The 26777-nt window shown below is 47.4% G+C and overlaps 10 protein-coding genes and 2 non-coding genes across 12 annotated transcripts; 6 read left to right on the top strand and 6 right to left on the bottom strand.

The window, feature by feature from the left end:
* Positions 1 to 39: 39 nt before the first annotated feature.
* CNBA4290 (hypothetical protein) lies at positions 40 to 798 on the bottom strand (the record flags this gene model as incomplete). Its single annotated transcript, XM_772867.1, has 4 exons — positions 40 to 282; positions 327 to 500; positions 558 to 685; positions 741 to 798. The coding sequence occupies 4 exons, from the start codon at positions 796 to 798 to the stop codon at positions 40 to 42; spliced, it is 603 nt and encodes a 200-aa protein (XP_777960.1).
* A 358-nt stretch (positions 799 to 1156) lies between these two features.
* CNBA4280 (hypothetical protein) lies at positions 1157 to 1593 on the top strand (the record flags this gene model as incomplete). Its single annotated transcript, XM_772866.1, has 3 exons — positions 1157 to 1187; positions 1323 to 1498; positions 1561 to 1593. 3 exons carry the CDS (start codon positions 1157 to 1159, stop codon positions 1591 to 1593), a joined length of 240 nt encoding a protein of 79 aa, XP_777959.1.
* Positions 1594 to 2169: 576 nt separating this feature from the next.
* On the top strand, positions 2170 to 2270 carry CNBAt160. Its single transcript is given in 2 exon segments — positions 2170 to 2208; positions 2228 to 2270. It is a non-coding gene; the product is annotated as a tRNA-Leu (tRNA).
* A 1718-nt stretch (positions 2271 to 3988) lies between these two features.
* On the top strand, positions 3989 to 4089 carry CNBAt150. The gene is given in 2 exon segments: positions 3989 to 4027; positions 4047 to 4089. It is a non-coding gene; the product is annotated as a tRNA-Leu (tRNA).
* A 378-nt stretch (positions 4090 to 4467) lies between these two features.
* CNBA4270 (hypothetical protein) lies at positions 4468 to 9181 on the bottom strand (the record flags this gene model as incomplete). The annotated part of the gene is made up of 20 exons (XM_772865.1): positions 4468 to 4683; positions 4738 to 4867; positions 4917 to 5275; positions 5323 to 5448; positions 5506 to 5712; positions 5761 to 6049; positions 6101 to 6477; positions 6529 to 6998; positions 7068 to 7426; positions 7471 to 7649; positions 7704 to 7915; positions 7959 to 8052; positions 8104 to 8196; positions 8248 to 8377; positions 8423 to 8431; positions 8485 to 8547; positions 8667 to 8781; positions 8847 to 8901; positions 8962 to 8984; positions 9031 to 9181. The coding sequence occupies 20 exons, from the start codon at positions 9179 to 9181 to the stop codon at positions 4468 to 4470; spliced, it is 3657 nt and encodes a 1218-aa protein (XP_777958.1).
* Positions 9182 to 10375: 1194 nt separating this feature from the next.
* CNBA4260 (hypothetical protein) lies at positions 10376 to 10998 on the bottom strand (the record flags this gene model as incomplete). Its single annotated transcript, XM_772864.1, has 4 exons — positions 10376 to 10500; positions 10571 to 10667; positions 10734 to 10824; positions 10904 to 10998. The coding sequence occupies 4 exons, from the start codon at positions 10996 to 10998 to the stop codon at positions 10376 to 10378; spliced, it is 408 nt and encodes a 135-aa protein (XP_777957.1).
* Positions 10999 to 12554: 1556 nt separating this feature from the next.
* CNBA4250 (hypothetical protein) lies at positions 12555 to 14808 on the bottom strand (the record flags this gene model as incomplete). Its single annotated transcript, XM_772863.1, has 8 exons — positions 12555 to 12565; positions 12622 to 12700; positions 12751 to 12872; positions 12927 to 13093; positions 13153 to 13475; positions 13525 to 13689; positions 13743 to 14428; positions 14514 to 14808. The coding sequence occupies 8 exons, from the start codon at positions 14806 to 14808 to the stop codon at positions 12555 to 12557; spliced, it is 1848 nt and encodes a 615-aa protein (XP_777956.1).
* A 937-nt stretch (positions 14809 to 15745) lies between these two features.
* CNBA4240 (hypothetical protein) lies at positions 15746 to 17885 on the top strand (the record flags this gene model as incomplete). Its single annotated transcript, XM_772862.1, has 10 exons — positions 15746 to 15872; positions 15936 to 16154; positions 16209 to 16327; positions 16370 to 16502; positions 16560 to 16619; positions 16671 to 17048; positions 17093 to 17230; positions 17279 to 17447; positions 17498 to 17572; positions 17621 to 17885. 10 exons carry the CDS (start codon positions 15746 to 15748, stop codon positions 17883 to 17885), a joined length of 1683 nt encoding a protein of 560 aa, XP_777955.1.
* Positions 17886 to 18247: 362 nt separating this feature from the next.
* On the top strand, positions 18248 to 19606 carry CNBA4230 (hypothetical protein; the record flags this gene model as incomplete). Its single annotated transcript, XM_772861.1, has 2 exons — positions 18248 to 19067; positions 19122 to 19606. 2 exons carry the CDS (start codon positions 18248 to 18250, stop codon positions 19604 to 19606), a joined length of 1305 nt encoding a protein of 434 aa, XP_777954.1.
* Positions 19607 to 20542: 936 nt separating this feature from the next.
* On the top strand, positions 20543 to 21779 carry CNBA4220 (hypothetical protein; the record flags this gene model as incomplete). Its single annotated transcript, XM_772860.1, has 4 exons — positions 20543 to 21071; positions 21124 to 21521; positions 21576 to 21717; positions 21772 to 21779. The coding sequence occupies 4 exons, from the start codon at positions 20543 to 20545 to the stop codon at positions 21777 to 21779; spliced, it is 1077 nt and encodes a 358-aa protein (XP_777953.1).
* Positions 21780 to 21884: 105 nt separating this feature from the next.
* Positions 21885 to 23227, bottom strand: CNBA4210 (hypothetical protein; the record flags this gene model as incomplete). Its single annotated transcript, XM_772859.1, has 2 exons — positions 21885 to 23067; positions 23124 to 23227. The coding sequence occupies 2 exons, from the start codon at positions 23225 to 23227 to the stop codon at positions 21885 to 21887; spliced, it is 1287 nt and encodes a 428-aa protein (XP_777952.1).
* A 1168-nt stretch (positions 23228 to 24395) lies between these two features.
* On the bottom strand, positions 24396 to 25881 carry CNBA4200 (hypothetical protein; the record flags this gene model as incomplete). The annotated part of the gene is made up of 6 exons (XM_772858.1): positions 24396 to 24431; positions 24485 to 24826; positions 24876 to 25040; positions 25091 to 25393; positions 25470 to 25615; positions 25797 to 25881. The coding sequence occupies 6 exons, from the start codon at positions 25879 to 25881 to the stop codon at positions 24396 to 24398; spliced, it is 1077 nt and encodes a 358-aa protein (XP_777951.1).
* Positions 25882 to 26777: the final 896 nt, after the last annotated feature.

Below are 26777 nucleotides of genomic sequence, written 5' to 3'. Positions count from 1 at the left end.
GTACATAGCATCTGTTTTACTGGTATCATTGGTAAAGAATCAACCCCTTCTTCCAGGTGGAGGAGGTGGGAGAGAGAAGAGCCCACCGCCGCCACCGCCACCAGAACTTGGGGTTTGACTGGGTGAAGGCTTCTTCCCTTCTCTACCTGGAATCTTGATGGTGAACGTTTGCCCATCCTTGAGAGAGTAGTCCTTAGGGGGAGCGGTTGGCTGTGGAGGTTCGGATGGATTTGAAGCGGAAGAGATATTTTGGGAGCGTTTTGTGACTGATTGCAATGCTACCTATACTATTGTCAGTTATGAAAAGGTTTGGCTGTATTACTTACTTGGAAATCAAATGATTCTCCTCTTTCGGCAAAGCCCATCCCAATATATGCTCTCTTCCCGCCCTCGCCTTCTACTCTGAGCACAAAGTACCTTGAAGAATCTAGTACGGGCTCGACCTGATTCCAAGGGCTGACATAGTTTACTTGGGCAAAGAGCTCGCCAGTGTTGGGATCCTACGTCCCCGTCGTCATCTTTGGCACGCCATGACAAAGTCATCTCGCTTGACATACCTCTAATCGGATTTCGCTCCGAGATCCAACATCAAGCACCCTCATCCGTCCCTTCCATAGGAACGACTCGACGTTCCATTCCGCAGCTTTATACCCAGCTGTGGTCGTTCGCGGGGGGATCTGGTAGACTGTCTGTATTTCAGCCTCTGGTTACTTTGAGCACAAGTAGACAAGCGTACTTACCCATGACCTCTCGAGCTACGAAAAGGACGGCTTCTATCTCGTCTGTCAAGGAGTCCATGATGTTCTATTTTTGCGAATACTGTTAATTTCGGATACCTATGGCTGTCTGATCGCAACGTCTGCTATCCACGATAATCAAGTCCACAATTAATCCATCCTCCACGACGAGCGACGCGCGGGGGAGTCGGATTCCGCCGACGATTTGAGTGTGTGCTCAATTAACGTCCGGCGCGATAAAAAGGACAAAATAGAACATGATGATGATGATGGCCGAAGGTTGCTTCAATTCCTATGACGTCGTCTGCCTTCGGATCAGTTCCCGCGACAAATCCACCACCACGCATGGCCGACAAATTATCTATAAAGCCTATTGACTGAACAACAATTTGATATCTTTCTACAAACACTTTTTCAACATGTCAGGAAACAACGATAATAGCGAGAAAAGTGAGTCCGAACGAACGCTCTATAGTACCATCTTCAACAACGACCCATTCGCCGCCGCTGGCCGGATCTCGTCGGCTCGATCGATCCTCCCGTCAAAACATTGCCACTGACAAATGTCCCTTGCGTCTCTTTTAGCATTCAACATCCTTCCCCACCCAGCCAAGACTAACAACCCTGCCGACTTGACTGGTGAACCCGCGGAACACGGTGGTCTCCAAAGCGCGTCCGCCAACGCCTACAATGCCAAGCCACCTTATATTCCCAGTAAAGAGATTGCTGAGGGTTTGGAGAAGCCCAAGACCCGTGAGGAGGTGAGTTTCTTAATTTAGTAACGATCTTGGCCTTAATACTTTGCTAATCATCACATGAACAGTTAAGGGCCGAAGCGCAGCAATTGAACTCATAATCTGCGATTGCCTCCAAAGGTACGGAAGATATGATGAAGAAGATTGTAGACTAGTCCGCTGTCGTGGAATGTGCAATACCGTTGTGATACAATTGTCCCTGCTGTCACTCTCCGAAGCTCGAAACACCTGTTTAGGATTAAAATTCCTGTGACGAAGGAAATATGCTCACCTTTCTTCGTTCCATAATAATAGGAGGGATTCCCCTGTGAATATTTTGTGGATGTGCGTCTCGCGGGCTTTCGCAATTGCGGACATGGAGACCACGTGCATACAACTCTTCCTCTCAACCATCTTATGTCCCTCTCCTTTCTTCTCTGCGCTTTCACTTCCACAAATTCCCACCAATAATACGGACCTTTAAACCGTTTTCCAATATTTTCCTTTTTTTGCATCACCGGCTATAGTAACTACCGACACCATGCGTTGATATCGTCCTACTTTTCTCGAGTATCCTTTTCTTTGCTACATGCGACCTCATCCTTTCTGCGTAACGATCAAGTTTCATACGATAGGAAGTGGACTTTGTTGTCGTTGTTGATGACGAGATAGATTATTATTGAAGCTAACATTTTAATGGCGAGATGTGTGAGTGGTCTAAACAGCTGTCTTAAGGTGTTGTTCAACACTGAAAGCCCGGCAGTCCTCCGGGGCGTGGGTTCGAATCCCACTCTCGTCAATATTTTTGTTCTTTTTCCTTTTTAGCTGGTCTACCTGTTTTCATGTGTTTAGATCTGAGCGGATTATCTGTTGGACGTACTCATTATTCTTGGCGCGAACCAAGTTCAGTTCAAGACCTAATTGCTTCACCAACATGGAAGCCGGTCAGCAGCGGCAAACAACGCGAGGGCGCGTCAGTGTACGAATAAAATGGCCCAACCGACATATGCTCCTCCACATCGCCAATTATATCCAGGCAATAGGGCCAGTTTGGGTATCGTGGCAGTTTACAATGGGTCGCTACTGCGGTGATCTTAGCTTCCATTTGGCGAACCTTCGTTATCCCTGCTTTACCCTCTCGCCTAGATCCACGATACCCTTCCTGCCAATATCGTCGACAAGAAGGTCATTGGCATATTAGCCACTCAGCGTGGCCTTTCGTCTCTCGGCAGTCTTCGAGCCATGGGGTCAATGGAGGGCATTATTTGAAACGGTTTAATATTCAATCGTCTTGCAGTCTTTGTACGAAAAAAACATGTCCTTCGAAAGCCTCATGTTCCTAATAAGGAGCTCATGTTATGTGCTGCTGTGAATTCACACCACTGCATCAGACAATAGCTTCCATAATCTGGCATGTAAAGACGGCATAGTCGCTTCTACTGTCCTGGAGCAGCCCCTATCCAAATTTCTGTTGTAATGCTAGTTCGTTGCATAAGAAGGAAGGAAGATCAAGGAAACAGACGTACAAAGAATAGAACTATTACCACGTCCCTTCGCATCCCTGATCTCTCCTTCCTGCTGCCACCACACCTCCACCTAGGCACCCCGCTCACACGTCCTCGCTAATTACAACAATTTCAGGATCATCTCGCACTTCCAACAATCAATAGCGCTCACCTTTCCGCGATGGGTCCGCCGATCCTTCAGACAAATCTCCTTCCCGTTCTTGGTAAAATACTCCTCGAGATAATTTTCTACCTTCTGTCTGCACCGTCAGTATTTTAAATCGTGATGAGAGACGTGCTAGAAGGTTACGTCGATGGCAGACAGGGCAATAGGAGTGGAGGGAATAGAAGGTGGGTGTACGGATGTGGAGACTGGTAGAAATGAAAGAATGAAAGAATTGCCGAACGATAACTGTGGTACCGGTGGTGGCAAGGTATTGTAGATAGCTACTTGCATTCGAAGAACACTAGCAGCTTGCAACAGCATAAACTTATTCTTCTCGTCATCTTCCATTCCTTCGAGCAGTCCCTTTCGCTGATTTTCCTATGTCTTCTTGTATCTTGCATGCATGTCATAAATGTCTTGCACACTATGTCATAAATGGACCTTCCCCTTCCGTCTCCTGGCTCTCAGGGAGTCGTTGGAATATCTTGTTGACAGCTTTATCGGCTGCTTCGTTGGCCGCTGCTGCTCTTGCGAACAGGAACAATGACATAATAATGTGACAGTAATCCCCCAGCCCTCCATATCGGGCAAGAAGGATGGTGGGAGAGCTCTCCCTCTGATCCCAATCGGGAGGTTATGCGTATTTGGCCATGTGATGGGGACGTATTTATTCCTGGAAGGCATTGTTGTCTAGTGATTGTCGTAAAATATCGTGGAATTTCAGACGCTTGAAAGTATGCGAATAAGAATCATATCTGATAAACAGTCAAAGACGAAATTAGTTTACTTTTCTAAATTGCTTTTGATACAATGAGTAAAAGCAAACTTCCTAAATGAATATCTGATGGCGAGATGTGTGAGTGGTCTAAACAGCTGTCTTAAGGTGTTGTACAACACTGAAAGCCCGGCAGTCCTCCGGGGCGTGGGTTCGAATCCCACTCTCGTCAATATTTTTTGTTCTTTTTTCTTTTAGCTGGTTACTTATTTTCTCCACTTATCGTTTTTCTATGTCCGTGCAACTGACCATGCTGCATATTCACAAAGCTGAATAACATGTCTGACAAGTGCACGTAAGGTAAAAGTCATTCAAGTAAATTAAGAAAAGAGAAAAAGAACAATCTTTTGAGCAAAAGGACAAAAAACGATGAACCATCACATCCACGGGTTCTCTCCTCACTATTGGCATTTTTACAAGGGAGGCCGATGGAGATATTCGTTGCCGTGAGCCGGGGTCCATTAGAAATCCATGCTTATCAATACCATAAAATGTATATTCATCTTGATTCTACCATAACACCTACAGCAAATACTTTCCATATATCCCTTTAGAATGCGCTGCTCGTCCTCATTTGCTCAAGCTTCTTCAAAACATCACCCACGCTCCTATCCAAATCTAAAGCGATCGCTTGTTGCTTAGGATACGGCAAGAGACTAAAGCTCTCACACAGGTCCCCATCAACAACACCTTTGATGGGAACGTAGTAACCCCTGTAAGCAATGTGGTCTCGGCCTACAAGAGAAATGTCTTGTGTTCGCATGTGCTATCGTACATCAGTCAGCAATGATGCAAACAACACTTTGACAGGTTAGCTTACCATTTCCAGAGTGGACATGAATTCGATATCATCCGAAGACACAAAGGGAACAAGGGCACCCACAGCGCCTGAGATGGTGGTATAAACCAACACATCTCGTCCACCAGCTACCAGTGGGATTTTTGTTATACTACAACATAAATTAGCTCATGAATTACATAGTGTAAAGTCATACTCACGAAGTGACGACACTTCCAATATTATAATGCCCTATCATCTCTGTCTTATGTGCCGCACCCATCAAGAAGCTCTTCTCGTGCAAGATTGTAGCACCCGTAGGGTCGTCATCCACCTTCTCTGATATACTAGGGTCCAGTCTATTGATGAAGATATTTCCGAATTTGTCCCCACATGCAACGGTCTCATAATCAACGCTCGTGACACAAGTGATCCAGCGAGGTTGGGAATCGTCGGCGAAAATGAGGAGCTGTCGGGTGGGAATGGAGCGATAAACACAGTAGAAAGTTGATTCTTGCATGTCACCGACGATTATTCGGGCTCCTTGGACGTTGATGGTAACAACAGCCGTGGGGAATCCCTGCCAGATATCAGTTGTCGTCCGCTGGAGTAGGATCGTAATCTTACATTGTTTTCGCATTTTCTCAGCAACGCCTTTTTACCCATTTCATACAATCTCAGAGACTTGCCGATACCTGCCAATAGGAAGCCTTGAAAGCCAGCCAAGCAAAGCGGTATGTCATCGGTCTTGGTCTAGAGAAAGGCAAAGGGATCAGCCATGACTATGCTATGCAGCCTGATTCCACTGACCTTGTGCAAAAACTCAAGGATTCTGCCTTGTTCCTTAATCGCATATACTCTCAAATATCCCTCTTTACATCCTTTGGGCTGCAACGTCGTCTTTACACCAGTACCAACCACGAGGAACGGCTCGCCGCCACCACGTTCAAAATAGGCAATAGCAATCGAAAATGCAGCTTCATCTTCGTCGAGGTCAAGAGTCATAATGGTTTCGTTCTAACAACATTTTATCAGTATAGTTCATAAGCCATCAAAAATACTTACAGCAAGGGGATCCAAAACTCGTACACAAGACGCCCAGTGACCAGCAGGGGCTCTAGGCCGGCCAAACTCATTGGCGGGGAGGTCTAACAATAAGGTATCAACCCTTCTACCTTCCGACTCCTTCTGCTTGACAATCCTTTCAATGGCACTCTTTGAGTATGTTCGGTGATCCGCTTCGATCATGTAAAAGACAGAATTAAAGGGATGGCTAATGAACTTGCGAGGTGTATACGTCAAGGCGGTGGAGTCTTGCTTGAGCTTTTCACCTAGCTTGGGGATGTTGAAAATTCTGTACTACATGTCAACCTCGACTTTAAGTGACTCAAACTGAAGAACGTACCTCAAGGTATTACCCGAGATACCGATTAATCCATCAGGACACATAGCCGCTGAGAGTGACCAAGCGTATTCCAAAGTATCGTAGATAAGTGGCTGGGTCTGTAGCATATCTTGATACGTGTAGAGCAACCAAGTTCTGCTGGAGAACGCCATGACACTAGGCTGGCCCTGAACATTCGCACGGACAAGTTTGGGCGGCTTGGCACCGAGAAATCGAAGTCGAGTGTCAGAGAGAGATCCGTCAACAGGGTCGACAACGGTACGAAGGAGAACGCCGTTCATGAGACCAATGTTCAAAAACATAGTAGCACGGTTCTTGTCAATACTGGTGTCAAAGATCTCCGCGAGACAGATCGAAGTGGGCGGAGCAGTGAGGGCCTGAATATAAAACGTTCAGTCATGTCTATGAGATGATCTGACTAGACCTACCTGAAGACTCAAAGTATCTAGAGTGCTATCGGGTTCCAAAGAGATGATGGACACTGTTTGATTGTCGCAACCAACGGCTAAGAATGATGTCCTTCTCCTCCCCTCAGGCACCTCAGCAATAGTCACGCAAGTGGCATTACCGGGCAACGCCTTTTTCTCTTGGTACTCGCTCAAGCTTCCTTCAGGGTCAAGCTCAAAGTAAACTAACTCGGCCGTACTCAACGCAATGACGACCTGCCGCCGGTTGGTGGTAGCAGCAACAATGGTTTGTCCGGGAGGAGCGGGCCATTCATCTACTCGATCGGCGGCTCGGATGTGTCGAAGACCGTACGGGTGAACTTGTAGAAGACCGGCGTTACCGAGTTGCTGAACAGCAAGAGTAGGGCCTGAAGAAAGGAACCCAGTGTCGTTGACTTCTTCAATCGTTTCACCGATAGAAAGAACTAAAGTACCGTTGGGGAATGACAGGACTATATAGGAATCGTACTCATCTGGACTGATGTCAGTATGTCATGACTACTTTTTGTAGGCCAATTTACCATCTTCTGTCAATTTCAATGTCCAGACATTGGTAGGCACACCGGGCAATGGAGAGCTAACCATCTCCGCAACATCCAATCCGTGCTTCAACGTTCTAAAAGTACTTCTGGCACCACGTCCACAAGCTGCGTATATTTGGGGAGTGTCAGAACTGGCACCGAGAAGGTTGACGACATGAGCATCGGTTATGGGGTCCAGAGAAGGAACAGTATCAACAAGGAGAAGATTACGAAGAGGTTGCGGGTCAAAGAAGGCAAAGGGAAGTGGTCCATCAATGTTACCATTCTCTGGATAATCGGTAGATGACCACTCTTGCTCGCCATCATCTTCCGCAAGACTTTGGAATTGGTACAAATTCCTGCGGCATCGTCAGGATAACTGGATAGACTCGGGCGTACTTACTGGTCACTGAACTCGCTGGCCACGTAGATGTAACCTCTCTTCAAGATACAAAGACTGTTTGCCACAGGGACAGTGTCAAAGTACTTGATCTTGAGTGCAACAACGTCTTCACCGTTGTGTTCAATCCAAACCTTGTACAGGTCACCATCTTCAGACTGGAGCAAGAAGAAAAAGGCACCCTATTCTTTGTTAGTCCCAGTTTTTGTTTCCATTTAGGCTTCAAAGAAGTATACCTTTATTTTGTGCATGACCGCTGAAACGATGATTAAACCTCGACTCTTGTCACCTCTTTGCACAAGAGGGTTTCGCCGTCTGGGAATAGGTATTCTGTGGGCCTCCACATCCATGTGCTTCCAGATGATGTGGTCCTCTGTGCAGACAAGAACACCTGAAGGGCCTTCAAATCTGTCAGAGTTGGCGTTTTGGCCGCCGGGAACTTTGAGGGCTGTCAGCAACGACAATGCTCAGCCAAACAGGTATGGTCTCACCTTGCACCAGGAGATTTGCCCGTCTGTCTGTGGGTTCACTCCATTTTCGCACAACGTGGTTCAATCCAAGATCCAACTCGTAGAACGTCAAGTGCTATGCGTATAGATTTAGTACTACCTTGGACAACTTCTAATTTTAACTTACCTTCTGAGTGTTTTCATACGCCTCTCCGGTAGAGTCTTGATCCGATTCAGAGTAGTCAGTTTCTAACGCAGCATACAAAGGGTTGTCATATCCCTAGATAATTTTAGCTTTTTCGAGCTTTCGCATACCCCGACCAAAACCCACCTGGTCAACGCCGACTATGTGGGTTACGAGAGTATGATTCTTATGGGCCTCAAGAGGAGAAGATGGATAGAGCTTTCCCTCGGTATTTCTGTTCAACACATACACCAGCTTTGTCCTAACAGCAATTGCGCTGTTAATGGCAATTTTTCTCCATCAAATTTGTCTCTACACTTACTTTTCCAAGCTAGAAAAAGGAGTTAGCCGTGTAAAAACGACATAAAGTGAAACGAAACTCACGATCCAACAAGACAACTTCTACCTTTGGGGTCAACGGCCAAGAATTGGCCAGGGACGATACGCCTAAATATTCCAACTTAGCATCCTTCTCTCTGGCCTACTCGCAGATATTTTCTCCATTTCCATTCGTCCCCAACACATTTCGATTTCCTCCAGACCTGTACAATTCATGCCTCACTCACCTGCTACCACTCTTCCCAAAAACCTCCTGATACAGGCTCTCAAAATGTGGTGTGGGCGAGATGACAAACTCGAGGATTGATAGTCTGCCGGAGTCCGATGTCGCCAAGATGTAGTCTAATTTACGCCAAGATAGTTAGCATGAATCCGTACGTCTATTAGAGCCTCATAAAGCAGCTTACCTTTTGTCATACCGGCTAATCTGAATCCTGCAATATTTCTAATCGTTCCAAACGCCTGTAACATCATCAGTCGTTAGCATAACTTCTCACAGCCGTCCAGATTTCCAAGCCATACCTCTGTAGAGACAATAGTATCCACTACATGCACATCAGCTTGGCCATGGGCGTGAGATTATCTGCTTACACTGCCCGGTCGTGGCGTTCAACTTGAAAATCTCCAACTTCGTGCCTCCTCTGACGCACAGGATCTCCTGGCTCTTTGACCCGGAAAAGCTGCCTACGACAGCCGTGGAGACATTTGTCGGGGAAGAGAGGGTGAGGTTGAGGAGGTGCATTGGGGAGGTTGTGAGGAATATGAAGAACGTGAAGAATGTTTACAAGTGTATTACAATGTATAGCGATGAAGAGCCGCCCGCCCGCGGGAGAATGGTGGAGGTGGATTATTTATACCCATCTTTTTGTCATTTTATTCAATCTCCTCGACCTGATGTTATCTGCAGTGTAATTGCACATGGATTTCCATCTTTGCATTATTTTTACGACACCTTGTACTTCCTAGTTGCATTAATCCACATCTTCCGCGCACCATTAGCCCTTCTATGCGTGACCGTTCCTGCTACGAGCAGTTCTGCGCCGACCATGAAGTGACCCCTGTCCGGATAATCGGAACCTGTTAGCCATATCGATCAAGCAGGATACATATGTGAGACAAGCCCTATAGCCACGATAATCAGACCATCGGGAATTGCAGCTACAAATACAGCAAAGCATAAGGCACCTGCGTAGAAGCAAACAACGGTAAGTACATGAGGAATCTGGCATGAGGTCGAAAAACGGTCCAAGTGTGAAGCAAGACGCGCCGACAACGGCTCACTCCTTTGCTCTGGACCAAAGATGTGAGCCATAACCAGGGCCCACTATGACATCAGAGCGAGCCTCACTCTGATGCGACTCCCGATTGAACCCATTTTAGAGGAGTAGAAGAGTGTACTCCTGTCAGATGAGTGCGGCACGTGCCGACTCTGGCGAACCGAGTGCGTTTGTATGGTACTCCCACTCTGCTGAAAACTCCCGATTGGCCTGAATGGTCATGGTTTGTTTTTGTCACTTTATTCCGTCGGAAGGGACTGCGTCTGTGGTCATTTTCCCTCTCGAGGCAGATCATCTGTTTTAAGTACGCGGATAATTATCCAGAGTACAGAGTTCAGCGGACAACTCAATTCTGCAGCCGTGTTATCGACTTTATAGACGGAGCGCGCAGACTGAGAACGGCCGATACTGATGGCGCTCGCCAGCATATATTTCCTCTCTCCCCCAGACAGCGACAAGGAATTAGCCAGTGATTCGGCGATATCAATCGCAACAAGATGTGCATGACCTTTTTGGTATCATGCTGTCAGTTCTGGGAAGTATGTGCTACCTAGTTACACTATAACACCGATAATGAACGGTCGATCTTTTTGTTTAACATTCAAACTAAGGGTACAACAACAAAATCGAGTAACTGCTTTTGGGGCTGACAAACTCATCTATGCCACAGCAGGTCGATTAATGAGAGAAACTGGAAGTCGTTGGGGTGGTGACCCAAGGGCATTCGAGATCAACGGTGTAAAAGCCTTTAGAACATGCAAAGCTCTCCTAGAGCAATCAATACCTGTGCGTAATACCATCAATTTCAGACTGTTAACTCATTTATGGCGGTCATTATCCCTCGCACAACTCACTATCTGTGCCTCTGGTCGGCCCATATCGCATGGGCCTCCTCGAAGCTCTCTCCATCTCATAGAATACCACTGGATGACCTGTCGTTCTCTCGATGACCTAAGACAATATCTCCCGTTAACACTTCAGGTCATGGCAACCGATGCCTAGATACCTTTCGCTTACAATGTTCTGCCCGAGAATGAACGCTGCTTCATTAACCCCATGAAATATTGTACTTCGCTCAACCACGTTCTCAACCCCATCGACCCTTGTACTAGTGCCAATGGTTCTAGTAGTCTGCTCAACCATCTCATCAGTTCTTCTGTTTATATTTTACCGAAACCTCCACAAACCTGTTTAAAACGTCTAGATATGCCTCTGCAGATACTGGAACTCTCTTTAACTTTGACAGCTCCATCCGTGCGGTCGCTAGTGACATAGTCGCCATTTTGACCTGTGATACCGAGAAATGCCCCAAAGGCTGGGGAGAAGAAAACATCATCTTGGTATGTAGTTGTGAAAGAGGAGCGGTGACTGGAAGCTAGAACTCCTCAATTATATAATGGAATATATTTGGCTGTAAGGGCTGCCGAACAGCGAACTGGTTAGAGGCCTTGAGCTTCTGTCTTGATTCTCCGTCTGAAAAGCTCCACTTCACAACAAATGAGCTCAAAATGGTTGGGAATAATTTGGATATGCCTCGTGGCAGAGGAAATCACTCTTTTTATTTTGTTGTAGGCTTCAAGCCTCCTTGTCTTTGGAAATCAATTTTGAGCCTCCGCTTTGCGGGTTTTTAATATGGTATTGGAAGGCGAATTTTTGGGTGGTTGATGAATTATAACTAGAAGGTCGAGCTTACGAGCTCACCCTTTATCAGCTGCACATCATCACCACGGAGTGAGTCATATGAAAGGTAGATCATTCCCATTATCAACTGAATACCAAGTGTGCTAGTTGCTTTATCCTCATCTGCCTCACACCCTTTCCGTCCCTCCTTAACTCCTCTTTGCAGCCCCTGACAGGATCCCTTCTATCACAACGCTTAGAGCTGCGTGTCAATTATTTTCCCTATTGGCCTCGTGGCCGTCAAATGCGTCGAATTTGGATATACAACAAAGGATAGAGTTTGTCGCAAAAGTTCCTTTATCAAAGGTCCTCGTAGCTGGATTGGCGCGCTTCATTGATCAGTGGCGATGAGTTGAACAGCAAAAAGGATCTTCCGGCGGGTGGAACGATTGTCGAGTTATGTATGGGCAGACGGAAGCGGGATCAACACAGCACACAAACACAGATGTACCGACCGGTTTCCGATCGCTGCGCACCGTTGGTATCCAACAAAACGGTGGTTAATTAGACTACGTAGGAAGCAAGATTACGAGTAATGAACATCTTCTCATTTCATTATCCTGCGTCCTGCCCATCAAGAGGTGAATTTGCTGTACGATACAACCACGTTTGCTTGAACAGCAAACCGAAGAGGCGATGTTCAGAACGTCCAGGTACGGCGTGCTGGATGATCTTCGACGGCTTCTTATGTTATATAATTGTCGCATAGTTGGAGGTAGAAACTCGAATTTTGAAAGTCGAATGTCGATATCGGCAAATAATTATAATATATTATACTGAGCGTATGAAAAAAGCCTTGGAACATTCATCTGCTGGAAGAGTACGGGATCAAGATACAAGATAAGCGATCAGCGGATCCTGTCAATTACTTTATTATTGCCAGTCTTGATGAAAGGGAATATTGCCTTAGCAGTCATTGATCCGAGATGATGCCGAATTTCTACGGGTCCTTACAATGGTTCTATTTATCAGCCAAAGGCCGCTGATTTACGCGTCCTCTCGAAGTGCAACAATAGATAATGGCCAGGTTTGGGCTACATATAATCGGATCCTTCTCTTCTGTTAGATTTGATACCTTCTGTCACTTGCATGCCCCTATCAAATTGATGCTGTACACAATACAATAATGAGTTGAATCCGAAACCAATGAGTGATTAATTATGTGATAGCTGAAAACGATGTCAGCAGGGGAATTCCTTCATCCAGAAATGAACAGTCGACCTACAGTACTTGGGACCGCCACCGCCTTCGGGAACATCCCAGCTGATGTCTTGTGTAGGAGTCTTAATAGAACATGTCTTACACTGGACGTCTACGTCAGTTTCGTTTCAGACATCGTATAAGGAGTACTCACGTGTATACAGTTTTGTGAGTTGATCACGAACTTCTTGCCATCCGCGTCTACTTCGCTACCTTCTGCATCCGCATACTCGTAAACTGCCGCGGGGCAGACCCTGCCCAAAAGACCAGCGTAATCTACAATGGCCGGTTACCCTTCCCCTTCATATATATGTTCAGTTTTGTGCTTACCCTCAACATTGATCTTGGTGTGCGAAGCCCTAGCACCCTCAACCTTAGGTAACCTCAGATGCACGGGTTGATTCTCAGCGTGGTTGGTACCCGTCAAAGAAACAGAGGTAAGGATGTCAAAAGAGAGCTTGCCATCAGGCTGAGGATAATCGATAGGCTTCTCTTCACTTCAGTCGTCCGTTAGCAATTATCAATCTTACTAATGTAACAGGATGGGCAGATTTACCTGGCCTTCTTGGTCGCTTCATAGTCCTCTACAGAGTTCCTAAATGTCCAAGGCACGCGTCCCTTCAAGATCAAACTATCCAAGCCAGAGTAGGCCATACCACCCCAAAGGCCGAGGGGGTTGTGGAAAGACGGCCTGAGATTCCTGACCTCCTTGAGTTCGGACCAGATCCAAGAGTTCTCGATGGCGGTGGCGTAATTAGACAAGTCCGCGGGATTAGTGTCAAGGGAAACTTCTTCGCTAGACTCGGTAGAGGTGATAGCAGCAAAAGCTGATTCGGCGGCGAGCATACCCGACTTCATGGCGTTATGAGTACCTTTGATCTACAAGTCCATTAGCCCATAAACTTGACAGAAGGGATTAATTACTGACCTTGGGGACATTGAGGAAACCAGCAGAACATCCGATCAAAGCACCACCAGGGAAGTGCAATTTCGGTATGGACTGGAAGCCTCCTTCATTCAGAGCTCGGGCACCGTAGGCGATACATTGACCATCTTTGAGGATGTTGGCAAAGAAAGGGTGGTGCTTCATTCGCTAATGCCGTTATCAGTCTTTACACTCAATTTAGAGCGAGAATGATCACTCACTTGGAACTCCTTATAAGGAGAAAGGTAGGGATTTTGGTAGTCAAGGCCAACAACCAGACCTATGCTGACCATGTTATCCTCCATGTGGTACATCCAACTACCACCATAAGTCTTGTAATCTAAAGGCCATCCAAGAGTATGAACGATTTTTCCAGGCTCATAAACTTCGTCCTTGACCTTCCACACTTCCTTGATGCCCAGGCCGTAGGTTTGTGGGTCTTTACCTTCTCGAAGATTGAATTTTTTCTGCAATTCCTTGGACAACGAACCGTGGGCACCTTCGGCAATGAGAGTTACCTTGGCATGGAACTCCATACCAGGCTCGTAATTATCCTTGGGGTTTCCATCCTTATCTAATCCGACATCACCGGTAATGACACCCTTGATGCCCTTGCCGTCCTCTGTGTACAAGACCTTGGCACCAGCAAATCCAGGATATACCTCAACACCAAGTGCCTCAGCTTGCTCCCCCAACCAAGCAGTGAATCGAGAAAGTGACACAATGTAATTGCCTTTGTTGTTCATTTGAGGAGGATGGGGCAGAGGGAAGGATGAGTTGGAGGTCAAGAATCGCATAGAGTCGGAAAGGGCAGGTTGGTTGAGGGGCGCTCCCAATTCTTTCCAATCGGGTATAAGTTCATTGAGGGCTCTAGGTTCAATCACTGCACCAGAAAGGATATGGGCCCCTGTACGATAGAAAGAGATAAGTCAATGTTCGGCTAAACTATCTAAAAAGTATACACCGCAGGTCATGTGATATGAGCGACTTACCAACTTCACCACCTTTCTCAAGAACGACGACTCTGAGCTCATCGCCACCTCGTTCTTGCTCAAGCTGCTTCAGTCTAATAGCAGCACTAAGGCCAGCAGGGCCACCGCCAACGATGCAGACATCCACTTCATCCTGTGCCCGTTCAACGCTCTCCGGGTCGAATTTGGCTTCAGACGCGAAGGTCCGTATTCGAAGAGCTGTAGGCCGGCGAAGTAGAGCTCCTGAGGAGCTGCGAGAGGCAGCTGTGAGGGTGCGGGACGTTGCTAAACGTGATATGGGGGTTATTATGGCCATTGAGGACGAGATATTGTAGAAATGTGGATTGTAAACCAAGGTGACTCGAAGAAAAGAGTCTTGGCTGCTATTTTGAAGGATGAGTGAAAAAGGGGCTTTGATTGGACGCCGGCGCTGCTGACTACTGAATTCCCGATGACTCGAGGTTTATAACATCGGGTGTCATAGATACACTTCAGCTTTGCCGAACACCTCATTTTACACTATCACTTTATGCATACGCGCTTCTCAACTACGCTTCTTTCCAGCCCTAGCTTCTTTCAAGACCATAAGAGCCCGCATTCAATGCATGCAGAACTGCAAAAACGCCCCCTAAGCCAGCGGCCTCTTACTATTGTTATCCGCGCTTTTCCGAAAAGCGGACATGGCCCCCCTCAAAATAATCGATTATTATTTTCGGTGAGAAGAAGAGGACATATTTTAATAAATAGCAAATAGCAGCATTTCTTCCTTTTCGCCGCCAATGCAAACAAAAACAAGCTGAATGAGGCCCCACAGTAGCTTGGGGACGATAAGATAGACACTTTTTCTTTCTCATACTTAACAGTCGTACAGCGCGGCCACTCTCTGAATTCTATCATCATATCGCTTGGTTGTCCTTGATAGACGGAGAATTGTGGGCTCTCGGCTGAGCGCCCGAAATTCTTGCTATAAACGTCCGCTATAAGATAAAAAGCGTTCTTGTTTTTTTTTTAAATTTGTCTTGTTTGTAATTAAAGTTGGGCCTGGTGGGCTTATCTGGTCCTCACTCTTCTACTGGAAGCGGCTTTGTCCGCAATAGTTTTCGTGACGTCGGCATATGTGGTTCGATGACACGTCTCTGCTCTGAATTCCATCTAGTACACGAAGCAAAGAAACCAGGCGGTGCGAGTCCTCAAAACGGCCCGCAAAAGTCGAATTACTCCAAGTGGGCAAGCAGTAAACCAGGCGATTCAACATGAAGGACTCGGCCATATTAATTTCCTTGCTTTTCTCTCTTTTGCTGTTTACTCCTGTGACATTTGCAGCTCAGGAAGAGCAAAAGGTAGTCGTCCCATCTCAGATCCAAGGATTAAACCCTTCGCGTAAGTTCATGCGCGCTTCCAATCTATGACTCTTATTTTGAATGCTGAACTACTCGTTCAAAGTATATGACAAGTACGAGCCTACCAAATCCGGCCTTTTCCACTGCCTTGATAGCTCGAAGTCTATCCCCTTTTCGGCCATCAATGACGACTATTGTGACTGCCCAGATGGTTCAGATGAACCAGGAACTGCAGCCTGCAGCAACGGTCTGTTCTGGTGCAAGAATGAGGGACACATCCCTGGCTCGGTAAGAAAGAGTAGAGTCAATGATGGTTTATGTGGTAAGTAACACTGTTCATTGCCAAGGAGCTCAAGATGTAGCTGATATTATACAGAGCCCGAATGTTGCGATGGCTCAGACGAATGGGCCACCGGGGCTTGCCCAAATAACTGCGAAGCTATTGGTAAGGAATGGAGGGCCGCCAAAGAGGCTTCTGAAAAAATCAGAAAAACAGTAAGTGATTTTCTGTGTTCAATATTCCTTCAAAATTGACAGCGGTTACAGGGTGCTAAAGTCCGAGGAACATACATCAAATGGGCTCAAGGTGAAAAGAAAAGACTGGAAGAAGACCTTGCAAGGAAGAGGCAGGAGCTTGTAACCAAAGAGCAAGAGGTTGCCAAGGCAAAGGGTAAATTTCGTTAGATGGTCTACTGCTAGTTGAATTGAAGGTGCTGATCTACGTTAGCGATTCTCGACAAGACCGAGGCTCGCAGCCAGGAGGATCTTGAACGAAAGAAACAATCACGTACGCCAAATTTCACCAATATATTTCTCAGATACCAATGACTCTCTGTAGCTGTATATATATCCCTCCTGTCACATCGCCTCGCTCTCGCCCGCCTTCGATCGAAGACAAGCAGTCTTGAGGCCGAAATCGAATCTCTCCATTCACTCCTTCGTGAAATGGCTAAGGGATACAATCCGAACTACCAAGATATGGCCGTTAAGGCTGCCGTTGTGGGATACGAGGAATTAACTGGGATCAAGTACCGAGAGGGAGAGAGTGAAGGGGAGATGGAGGTGAAAAAAGAGCAGAACGAAGAGGATGATAAGGAGGAAGAAATCACTGAGGAAGAGCTCGAGGAACTGGAAAAGGAGGACTTGGAGGCTTTGCTGCTTTCCGATACAACAGATGAAAACGAAGAGGATGAGGAAGATGATGGGACTAGCCTCTGTGAGTTCCGAAGCATCGCATAAGCTCGTGCTGACTTATTATAGTGTGGAAACTTGACGAGTACATTCCTGACTCTCTTTATGGCTCTTGGGAACATGTAAGAGATGTCGCCATCGACTGGATGATTCGTTTCGGTCTCGCTGGTCGATCCAAGGCTAAAACATCCAGCGGAGACGGCCCGCGTAAGTGCTTGTGGCAGGTTAAGGACGTAGAGCTAATTATTCCGGCAGAGGCTGCCGCTGCAAGGGAGAAACACAGGCTGCTCAACAATGAGCTTGTCAAGTTAAATGGCGCTATCCGTAACACCGAGGATACTCTTAAGAACATGGAATTCCACTACGGCCCGGAGGGTGAATGGAAGAAGCTTGATGGAACCTGTGTTGACAAAGTTGTGGGAGAGTGAGTAAAGGCTGTTGATTGATCATGCTGTGCTCATGAGGTTGTACCAGCTATACCTACGAACTCTGCTTCTTCGGAAAGGCTACTCAAAAAAGTAACAAGGACAAGTCTTCCAATAATCTTGGGTATGTGAAGTTTCCTAGGGTAATGACTGCAACTAAAGCCACAGGTAGATCGTTCAACCAATGGAACACTGCTGCAGAACAAGGCTCTTTTGGCTACTACTCTCAACAACTGTACAAAAACGGAGCCAAGTGCTGGAACGGTCCTAATCGAAGTGTCACCGTTGATCTCTCTTGCGGTACCTCCAACGCCCTTATTTCGGTTTCTGAACCCGAAAAATGCGAGTATAGATTCAAGATCACCAGTCCTGCTCTCTGCTGGCCGGACGTACCAGATAGCCCAGCAGACGATGTGAAAGTCAAAGAAGAACTCTAAGATACATAAAAGACTGTGGGCGGGATGGGATGGACGACGATCTGTCTTATAGGTATGCATATGAATGAACACTGCAAGCAGCGCGGGTGTGCGTTAATGACTACTAAGGCTCTTGAGACCATTGTATGCACATTCGTTGCACAGAGCAGTGTCTATAGCAAGATATGCGATTCGCCACATGCGTGGGAATGGAAGGACGTGATTGGCTGATTGGGGCAAGTGGGTTTCCGCGTGATTGCCATGCGGATTTGACCCTTCTCGCGTGGTTTACACGATGTACGCACGGTTGTTTTCTTTCGTCTCGTCAATCTGTACGACTCACTGTTTGGTTCCTCCACTTCCCCTGTCCCCCTCCCCCCACCATGTCCCCCCTCCATACATCCACTCTCACCCACCCTTCATCTCCTTCTTCAAACAGCGGCACCGAAGTCGTCCTTACGCCCACTACTATGGCAGAGGAAAGACACACCAACTCGGATGTGCATATAGAGCAAGCAGCTGAAGAGTCTGCCCAAGTCGTCGCAGAGAGGGCCCCTAAGAAAGCTAAGACCTCAGACTCCGGCTCTTTTGGCCAAGAGAATGACATCGACTTTGCTGGCATTACCAACCAGCGACTTACCGTCTTCCCAATGTTCACCGGAGCGTGGAACGAAGCCACGGAAAGTAACTCTACCAGCCCTATCCCTACGCATCCTGCCAACGCTATGCAGTCTCCTAATCACCAGCAATCCCAGCAACAGAATGGGCTTGATCCTCTTCTCGCTCTCAGATCGCCGTCCGCTACTCATTCGACACCACAAGTCAACGTCGACGTTGGCCTCACTCCCGAACTGAGATTTCCTGACGAGACCCTTGCTTCTGCTACGGCCGACGTCTCACAAGAAACTTCACAAGGAGACCATGCTCCTATCCAGGTTGATGAATCCTCGCAACAACAGTCTGCCTCAGGTATGTTGACTGTACCGTCATCGCACACAGGCCCAAGTAGTACGTCAGAGTCGGGCCAGGCTTCAAAGAAGGAGAACAATGCCGCATTCTCACGTTCCCCGGAACTGCGAGTTTCTCACAAGCTTGCAGAGAGGAAGAGGAGAAAAGAGATGAAGGATCTGTTCGATGAACTTCGGGATGAGTTGCCCGCTGATCGGGGAATGAAAGCTAGTAAATGGGAGATCTTGACCAAGGGTAAGCACACATCGATTTGCGATTGGAGCCTACTGGAGCCTAATCTGGATATAGCTATTGAACATATCAAGCACACCAAGTCTCAACAAGTCGAAATGCACCGAGAAATTGAGCATCTCCGACGTGAACTTGAGATTGCCCGAGCAGGAAATGCACATTACCATCCCCATGCCTACCCCACGTATAGCATTCCGTACCCTCCGGGACCTTTCGCTGCTCATCCTCACCACGCGCAAGCACAACCTCCTACTTCCGGTACTACATCGCAAGCCCAGACCCCCCAACCTCAAACTCAGACAGTCGCCCAACCTCAGCTGCAGAGCCAAATGACTCAACAACCACAGCAGGTGCAGCAACAACCCCAAAGTCAGCCCCAGCAACAGATCCAGCCTGCTGCGCATGTTCAGACAGTATCTCAGGTTCAGCAACAACAGTCTCAGCCGTCCCAGCAGCAATCGCAGACTTCAGGGCTCCAGACTCCAACTCAAGAGGTGCAGCAGCAGCCACTGTCCGCGCAGGGTACACCAGCTCCGGTCTGAGGGCACTGTTCGTTAGGATAGTCCGCGGACTTTGCCCGTTAGGAACGTTGAGAAAGACAAGGAATAATTTCAACTGCTATTATATAGAGGCGTGCATATTAGAACAGTAGTGTTCTTTTTTGCTTTGTTTCGGTTTTTTTTTTCTGGCTTTCGCGTTCTTCTCAAAAGCCTTCAATCTTGCGAATCACTAATTCTGGTGTATGTTATCTCAGTACTCGGACTCTCCTTCTTTTTTATGTATATTATACAGAAGCCGGTACCTAATTTTTCTTCGAAATTTCTTCCACTATGATTATCTTGCAAGACATCCCATCATCTGGCAAATCTATTATCAAATGGGCCAGATTGAACTGCCTATCCACACATAGTCTCCTCGTTCGTGAATATGCAACCCGGACACTATGCCAATTCTACCTGTATCTTAAGTTTTCTGTATGCAAGCAACAGGAGCAGTAGTATTAGTAGTAGAAGGCAGCAGGGAGCGGCCACTTCGCCGTTTGCTTGCTTGTTGCTATTATCTTCCTTGGTTGTTTTTTTGGTTGTTGTCATGTATACCATGATCAAGATCAAACTGGATACGCTCGTCGGCAGCGGTTGAAATTAGTGATTCCAGAAAGTGCCTGGCAGTGGAAACAATTGCTGGCTCCTTCTCTAAATATAAAGGGTTTACCCAATTCACTACTGCAGATAACCAATTCACTACGTACTAACTGCAGATAACGCACTTTGAATGCACCTAAAACGTTGCTGAAAGACGAGTGTCCCGATCTACGCACGCAACCAAAAGCTCCCACTTCCGTGGCCGTCATCGATTTCAGTTCAAGTTCCATCAATCGACTCTTCGTTGTTCATTTCAATCTTTCAAAAGCTGAGACTCTTCTTTTTTCTACTATCGTCTATCTTCTATCGAACGCAGACATAATCGTATCAAGGAAAATGCTGCTCGCGAATTATGGCTCCGACTCTGGCTCAGACTCAGAGTCTGAAGCTCCTGTCGCTCCGCCACCCAAACCAGCCCCCATATCTGCTGCTTCTTCATCTTCAAAAGTCCCACAGCCTAAGAAGAAGAAGCCGGTAAAGATTACTTTGGATTTACCCAAAGCAAGCGATGGTTCCGAAGACGAAAAGAACGTCGGGAATAATGTTGAAATGGGCGAAGATGAAAGAGAAACGAAAAGGGCAAAGTTACCCAAAGGTGGAAAGGGTACATCTTCTTTACTGGGCATGCTCCCCCCTCCTAAGCGCAAGTTGCCTCAGTCATCAACTTTGGCTACTAAGGGAACAGGTTTGACTGTAAATAAAGCCATGGCTCGACCACAACTACCTGCTCCACCGAGAGTTATCGATGAAGATAGCGACGATGAAGACAGTGTCCCTAAAGTGCGCGATATGTTACCTGCGTCCCTCGCTCGTAAACAGCAAAAGATGGAAAGTAAGGAAGAGGTTATTGACGTGTTCGGACTGAGTAAGCTGCGTCTTTTACATGACAAAAGGGCAATATTGATTCTTGAAACAAGAAACGGCCTCAGCACCGCTGGCCAAACCGACGATCGCCACTCCTTCACTCAAGCCGCCATCCATTTCCTCTGCGCCCGTCGCGCCTGACTTTGTCCCCCCCGAACCTACAGCCAACGACCCATATCCGGGGTATTATCAGCTCCCTTCCGGAGAATGGCGGGCATACGATCCTGATTACTATCATTCCTTCTTCCATTCATCTGCTCCAGTGTCGGACAAACAAGATGCTGATGATGGACGGGTGGGCAGACATTGGGATGCTTTCGAGAAGGGGCAGTTCCAAGGCCAAGTGTTGGATATCGATGCGAACAAGGATTTGGCAGAGGCCCGAGCAGAAGAAGAAAGGAGAGCATTGATGAAGAAGCCGAAGCTTCCCGGGGAAGAGTTTGTCTATCAGGTAAAAGCTGGTCGATAGCGAGTGTTTTTTTACCGAGCGCTGATGTTTGTACAGCCAAAGGGCCAAGTCAAGGGCCTTGCCTCCCAACGACACCAGCTTACGTCGCTGCTCAATACGGCTTACTCTCAGCGGGAGGAGTTGGAAGAGAGAATCGCAGCAAACAAGAAAGGCATGCGTGCCGCAGGTACCAAATATGGTAAGTGGACCTTCCAAAGGGTTACAGTAATGTGTCACTAAAACGCACGTCTAGGATTTTAACATACTCATTGATACCAACACAACAATGTATGCATTATTTTTGTACAATTCACATTCTCTGCTTGATACAGTTGGCGATTGTCGTCAAGATATTTGTTTATACAACTACGGTTTTGATTCCCTTTCCAACTCCCATCCAGCTCGCTCCTTGATCGTTCTCCAAACCCTCTTTCTGACCCTCGCTACATCAGCCACTCGATCTCTCGCCTCTTCCAAGCGTTCTCGGTACTCATTGCAGTCCGCCAGCAGCTCCGAAATCCTCTCCCACGCATCGTCCACAGCACGGCATTGATTCTTGAGGTCAAGATTGTACTTGACAGTTTGAGGATGAAGCGAGTGGCCTTGAGGATAGGCGTAGCCAGGATGGGAAGCACTCGGGACCGCGTGAAGTGTAATGCCTGATGGGCAAGTGAACAGGCGTTGGAGAGGAGTGGGGATGGGTTCCGGCTCCGCGATGGAATCAAGAGAAGGTGCAGCAGCTCCGGGAGGAGTAGCGCTATACGTCAGAGTAGGAACAGGTACAGACTGCGCCTGGCCCGGCTGAGAGAGGAGCTCTTGGGTTACCCGCCAAAGGTTATCGGTGTCGGAGATATGAGGAAGAGGAGGAATAAGGTGAGGGTAGGACTGACTAAGATTGTCATTTCCGTTGGCTGTTGATGAAGGCACAGCGTCCCTGTCAGCCTGGGCTCTGGGTTTGGCCACTGGAACGTCACGTTCCAGTACCCTCACAACGTCCCTTAATCTCCCAAGGGCCTGTAATAGGGGCTTTTCTCCTTCTAACAACTCTCCTGCTGTCCGTTGCAGTCCTTGTTCCATGTTGTCGTTGCCCAACGAGTGTCTCATAGCGGGATTCAACAACAAGTCAGTGTAGGTCTGTGGAAGGGCGAGAAGACTGGCGAGTTTGGCGGTCGACATAGGGGGTGAGGGACTCCGAAGATGGGGTAAAATGTACTCTTTTTCCTCTTCCCTCTTCCTCTTCTTCTCGCGACGTCTCTCCTCTGCACCAGATATATTTGCGGGGATATCGGCATTAACTTCAGCGGCAGCGGGGGGCATGAACTGCTCTAAACAAAGCTTAAGGCGCTTGCGGGCGTGTTGATTAGTCTTTGCGACCTCGAATGAGGGGCCCCACGGGTATATTTTACCTCGTCGCATGAACTGGGCGCCTGAAACAAGTTTATTACCAGAGTTAGACATCATGCTCGGAGGCGGAGGGGAAGCGGAACGGGAAGATGAAGGAGAGCTAGGAGGATCATAGTAAGAGGGCTTGTCCATGGAGGCAAGTGATCTGCAGCACGTGCGTCAACTACGCTATGCATGGCTGTATATAGGTTCTTTACATACTCTATCTCTAGCTTTGTGGGCTGCTTTCCACCTCGTAATCCACCCGAATGCGTCGCAAGCGAGCCATATCGAGCGGTCCCATGGTGCGACGGCTGAGGAGGCATCGTGGATGGCTATCAGATTCAGTGTCAGCAATGCCGAAGTCACGATAGTTGAACACGGTGCAAGAGCAATCCAGAAGAAGCCGTCATACAGAATTGGAAAACGTTGTAGTCATTCCCAATGGGTCCTACATATGCTTGTCATGATTTTTTTGTAGAATCATAGGCAAGGAAAGATCCGAAACACCGATATAAACCAATTGGAAGACTTACTGTTAAATTGGCGGGGACGTCAAGTCAAGTCAAAAGTATGCTACCAACGCTGTCGAGTCAGTATCGTCCAATAATACAACGTCTATGAAGTAGAATATGAAAAGGGCATCATACTACAGAAAAGTTTAGCTACGTTCATCTCCCACCATGTAGTAAGACACTCACAATTTGGGTATAGATAGATTTAGTCGTCTCCCGCTCCGTAAAGCGTAACTCCGAGTAGCGATTCTTGTTCATAATCATTTGCCCGGCGTTCTTGCACGACTGGATAATGAGGCAAAAAGGAAAATAACTCACAATATGTATTATATTGCACTACGCGGTAAAGAGGTCATCAAAGGCTGAGAAGATACAGACGAGAAAGAGAAAACGAGAAATGAACGACGAGTAAAGGAGACGAGACGATCCAGCTGTTGTTAATGGATGCGGCGTTTTGTCGGGATTATGTAATGTTACGGTGTGGCGGCTACTCATGAATTATTCGAAACGAAGTTCATCAAACTACGTAAAAAGTTTCTGAAAGCCTCGGAGAATTAGAATTAGAATTAGAATTAGTCGATGAGGTTTGGTGAGGATGAAGAACTGAGCATGGTTGGGGATAACTACTTACTACTACCAAACAACCATCACCTATATTTTGTACTCTCCGCTAGATCTGTTATCATCTCTCTAGTTTATCAGTCTCTTTATCTTGTTCCCAGTATGATGTAAGCAGAATGGATGATTTATTGGTTATTTTGGACATGTTCACGGTTGTGGACTACATACAGCAAAAGGATGTCGCAAGCCAACCGAGACTTCAATCAGACCTGTATGCATGCCCTACCTAGCCAGAGCTTTATCTGTGAACAGACAAACCCCGCTCTCCAATCGATATCGCCTATCACGCCTACGAATAACGAGAAAATAAAACAAGCGAAAAAAAAAAGGATAGGTTCGGAATTTAGAGAAAGAAGGATTAGTTGTTAAGAACGGTGGTCTCGACGAGGATGGCCTGGAAAAGGAAATTAGCGGGCGTCGCTGAATGTAAAAATTAGAACAGCGTACTGTGACTCGATAAGGGTCAACGTTAGAGGCGGGTCGACGATCTTCAAGGTAACCGTAACCCTGCGCACCGACATGCCTGGGAATTCGAATAGAGGCACCCCTGTTGGCAACACCAGCAGAGAAGGTGGTCATTGATGCGGTCTCATGCTTGCCGGTCAACCGCAAGTCATTATCTTCACCGTAAACCGCGATGTGTTCGAGGTGCTTCTTTTCTAGCTTCTTGATGGCATCTTCGATAGCAGCCATACCCTTACCGGGTGTTCGCATGTCCTTGGTGGAGTAGTTGGAGTGGCAACCGGCACCGTTCCAATCACCCTTCAGAGGCTTAGGATGGAGAGAAGGCTACAGCGAGTAAGCGCTAGTTGACTATAATAGCAATAAAGCTACTCACAGTGATACCCCACTCCTCACCAATCCTAAGAAGGAGGAATCGGGCCATCCAGAGATGGTCACCCATCTCGATACCAGTACAAGGACCAACCTGGAACTCCCACTGAGATGGCATGACCTCGGCGTTGATACCGGAAATCTTGATACCGGCGTAGAGACAAGCCCTCTGTTAAAGGTTAGGCATTATCCAACACATGTACACGAAGCGATACTGACGTAGTGAGCCTCGATGAAATCACGAGCAAACACCTTGCCGGCACCGACACCACAGTAGTAAGGACCCTGAGGACCGGGGAAACCATTCTTGGGCCAGCCAAAGACTTGACCATCGGCGTCAAAAAGAGTGTACTCCTGCTCGAGACCGAACCAAGGCTCAGTGTCCTTGGCGGCGTCCATCACCTTCTTGCAGTGAGCTCGGTAGTTGGACTTGTTAGGGGTACCGTCGTTGTCGTAACATTCGCAGAGAACGAGAATGTTGGCGCCACCTCGGAAGGGGTCCTTGAAGATGGCAACAGGACGCTATTGGAAGAAGTAGGCCTCGTCAGCACGAGCTTTGATGGGCAAGTGACAATCAAGAATGTAGGCGGTTACTTACGAGGAAGACATCAGAGTTATCAGCAGGGGCCTGGTTGGTAGAAGAACCGTCGAAATTCCACTCCTTGAGATCGGCAACAGATGAAGGAGCCTTATCGAGAGTCATGGTCTTACTTCGGATACCTCCCTCAGCGTCAATCCAGATGTCTGTTGGTTGGACGAAGTGCGGATATGCCGAACAAGTCGCGAATCACAGATAGGGGTAGAAAATAATCATGGGATAAATGTTGTCAGCGCCATTCTCTGTAAAGACGCGGCCCCGACACAACCTCAACACATCCCTCACTCGAGACCGAATAAATTTAAAAAAAATTGAAGAGACACTCACACTCGGCCTGAACACGAGAACCCTGATCAAGGGCGAGGTAAGGGGCAAGAAGATCAACTCGCTTGGTGGCAATTAGTTGAGACATGGCGCAAGGTCTGAAAACGTGTAGAGACTGTGGTGTAAGGATGTAATGAAAGACGGGTGAATTGAGGGATCGATATCGTTCGAAAACGGTATGAGGATATATGGGATGTGGAGCGGTGGCGGATAAGAGGATGTAGAGAAGACGTGAACGGATGAATCAGAGGAAGGGTTGGAGAGGAATGACAAGAGTTGTGTACGGGAAGCGAAGAGAAAGAGAGAAAAAGGAGTACGCAATAGTATAACGCCGTCGATGATGGCAGATGGTGATGTATTATCGAGTCACGGGGCGGGGCAAAGAGAGCAACTTTTAATCAGCGACTGTGGCACCAGCAGCACACGCTGGGCGGGTTCACTCACCGTCAAAAGGGGGAAGAATACAAGGGAAAGATGGAGGGAATTGTGAAGAGATAAGGAGGTTTGGAGGCAGAGACTGCTATCTATAGAGAACGCTTATCTCTAGGTCTGGCGACGAAAATGGAGAGATGGTCGGTGAGTCGGGATGCAGGAAGGACGTGCGCTGGGGAAAGGGAGGGCTGAAAAGTGCCACACCGAAGCGCCGCGGCCACAATGCCGACGCCGCCGACAGACGCAGCAAAAAAGGACTCGCAAATTACCAATCGGGACACTGCCCCGCGAAAAGGCGGCTCGTGATTGGCTCGGTTCGAGCCGGCATCCGGGACCATATTCGAAAATAATTAGGTTTTAGATGGGGTGATTGCCCCGGTTAGTACTCGATGTGGCACTCTTCTTAAGCTGCTATTTCCTATGTTGCACGGCTGCTTCCGGTTTCTGAGGGGATATAGCTGTTAAGAAAAAAAATATAGACTATTGCAACGACGGCTATCTCTACGCTGAGCGCTGATCTTCTCGTTACTGCTGCTGTTATGCCTCGGGGAT

This window comes from Cryptococcus neoformans, chromosome 1 (assembly GCF_000149385.1).
Source record: "Cryptococcus neoformans var. neoformans B-3501A chromosome 1, whole genome shotgun sequence".
In the NCBI taxonomy this organism is placed as follows: Eukaryota; Fungi; Basidiomycota; class Tremellomycetes; order Tremellales; family Cryptococcaceae; genus Cryptococcus; species Cryptococcus deneoformans.
Note: the sequence above shows the minus strand (reverse complement) of the source record. Positions and strands in the feature narration are given on the sequence as shown.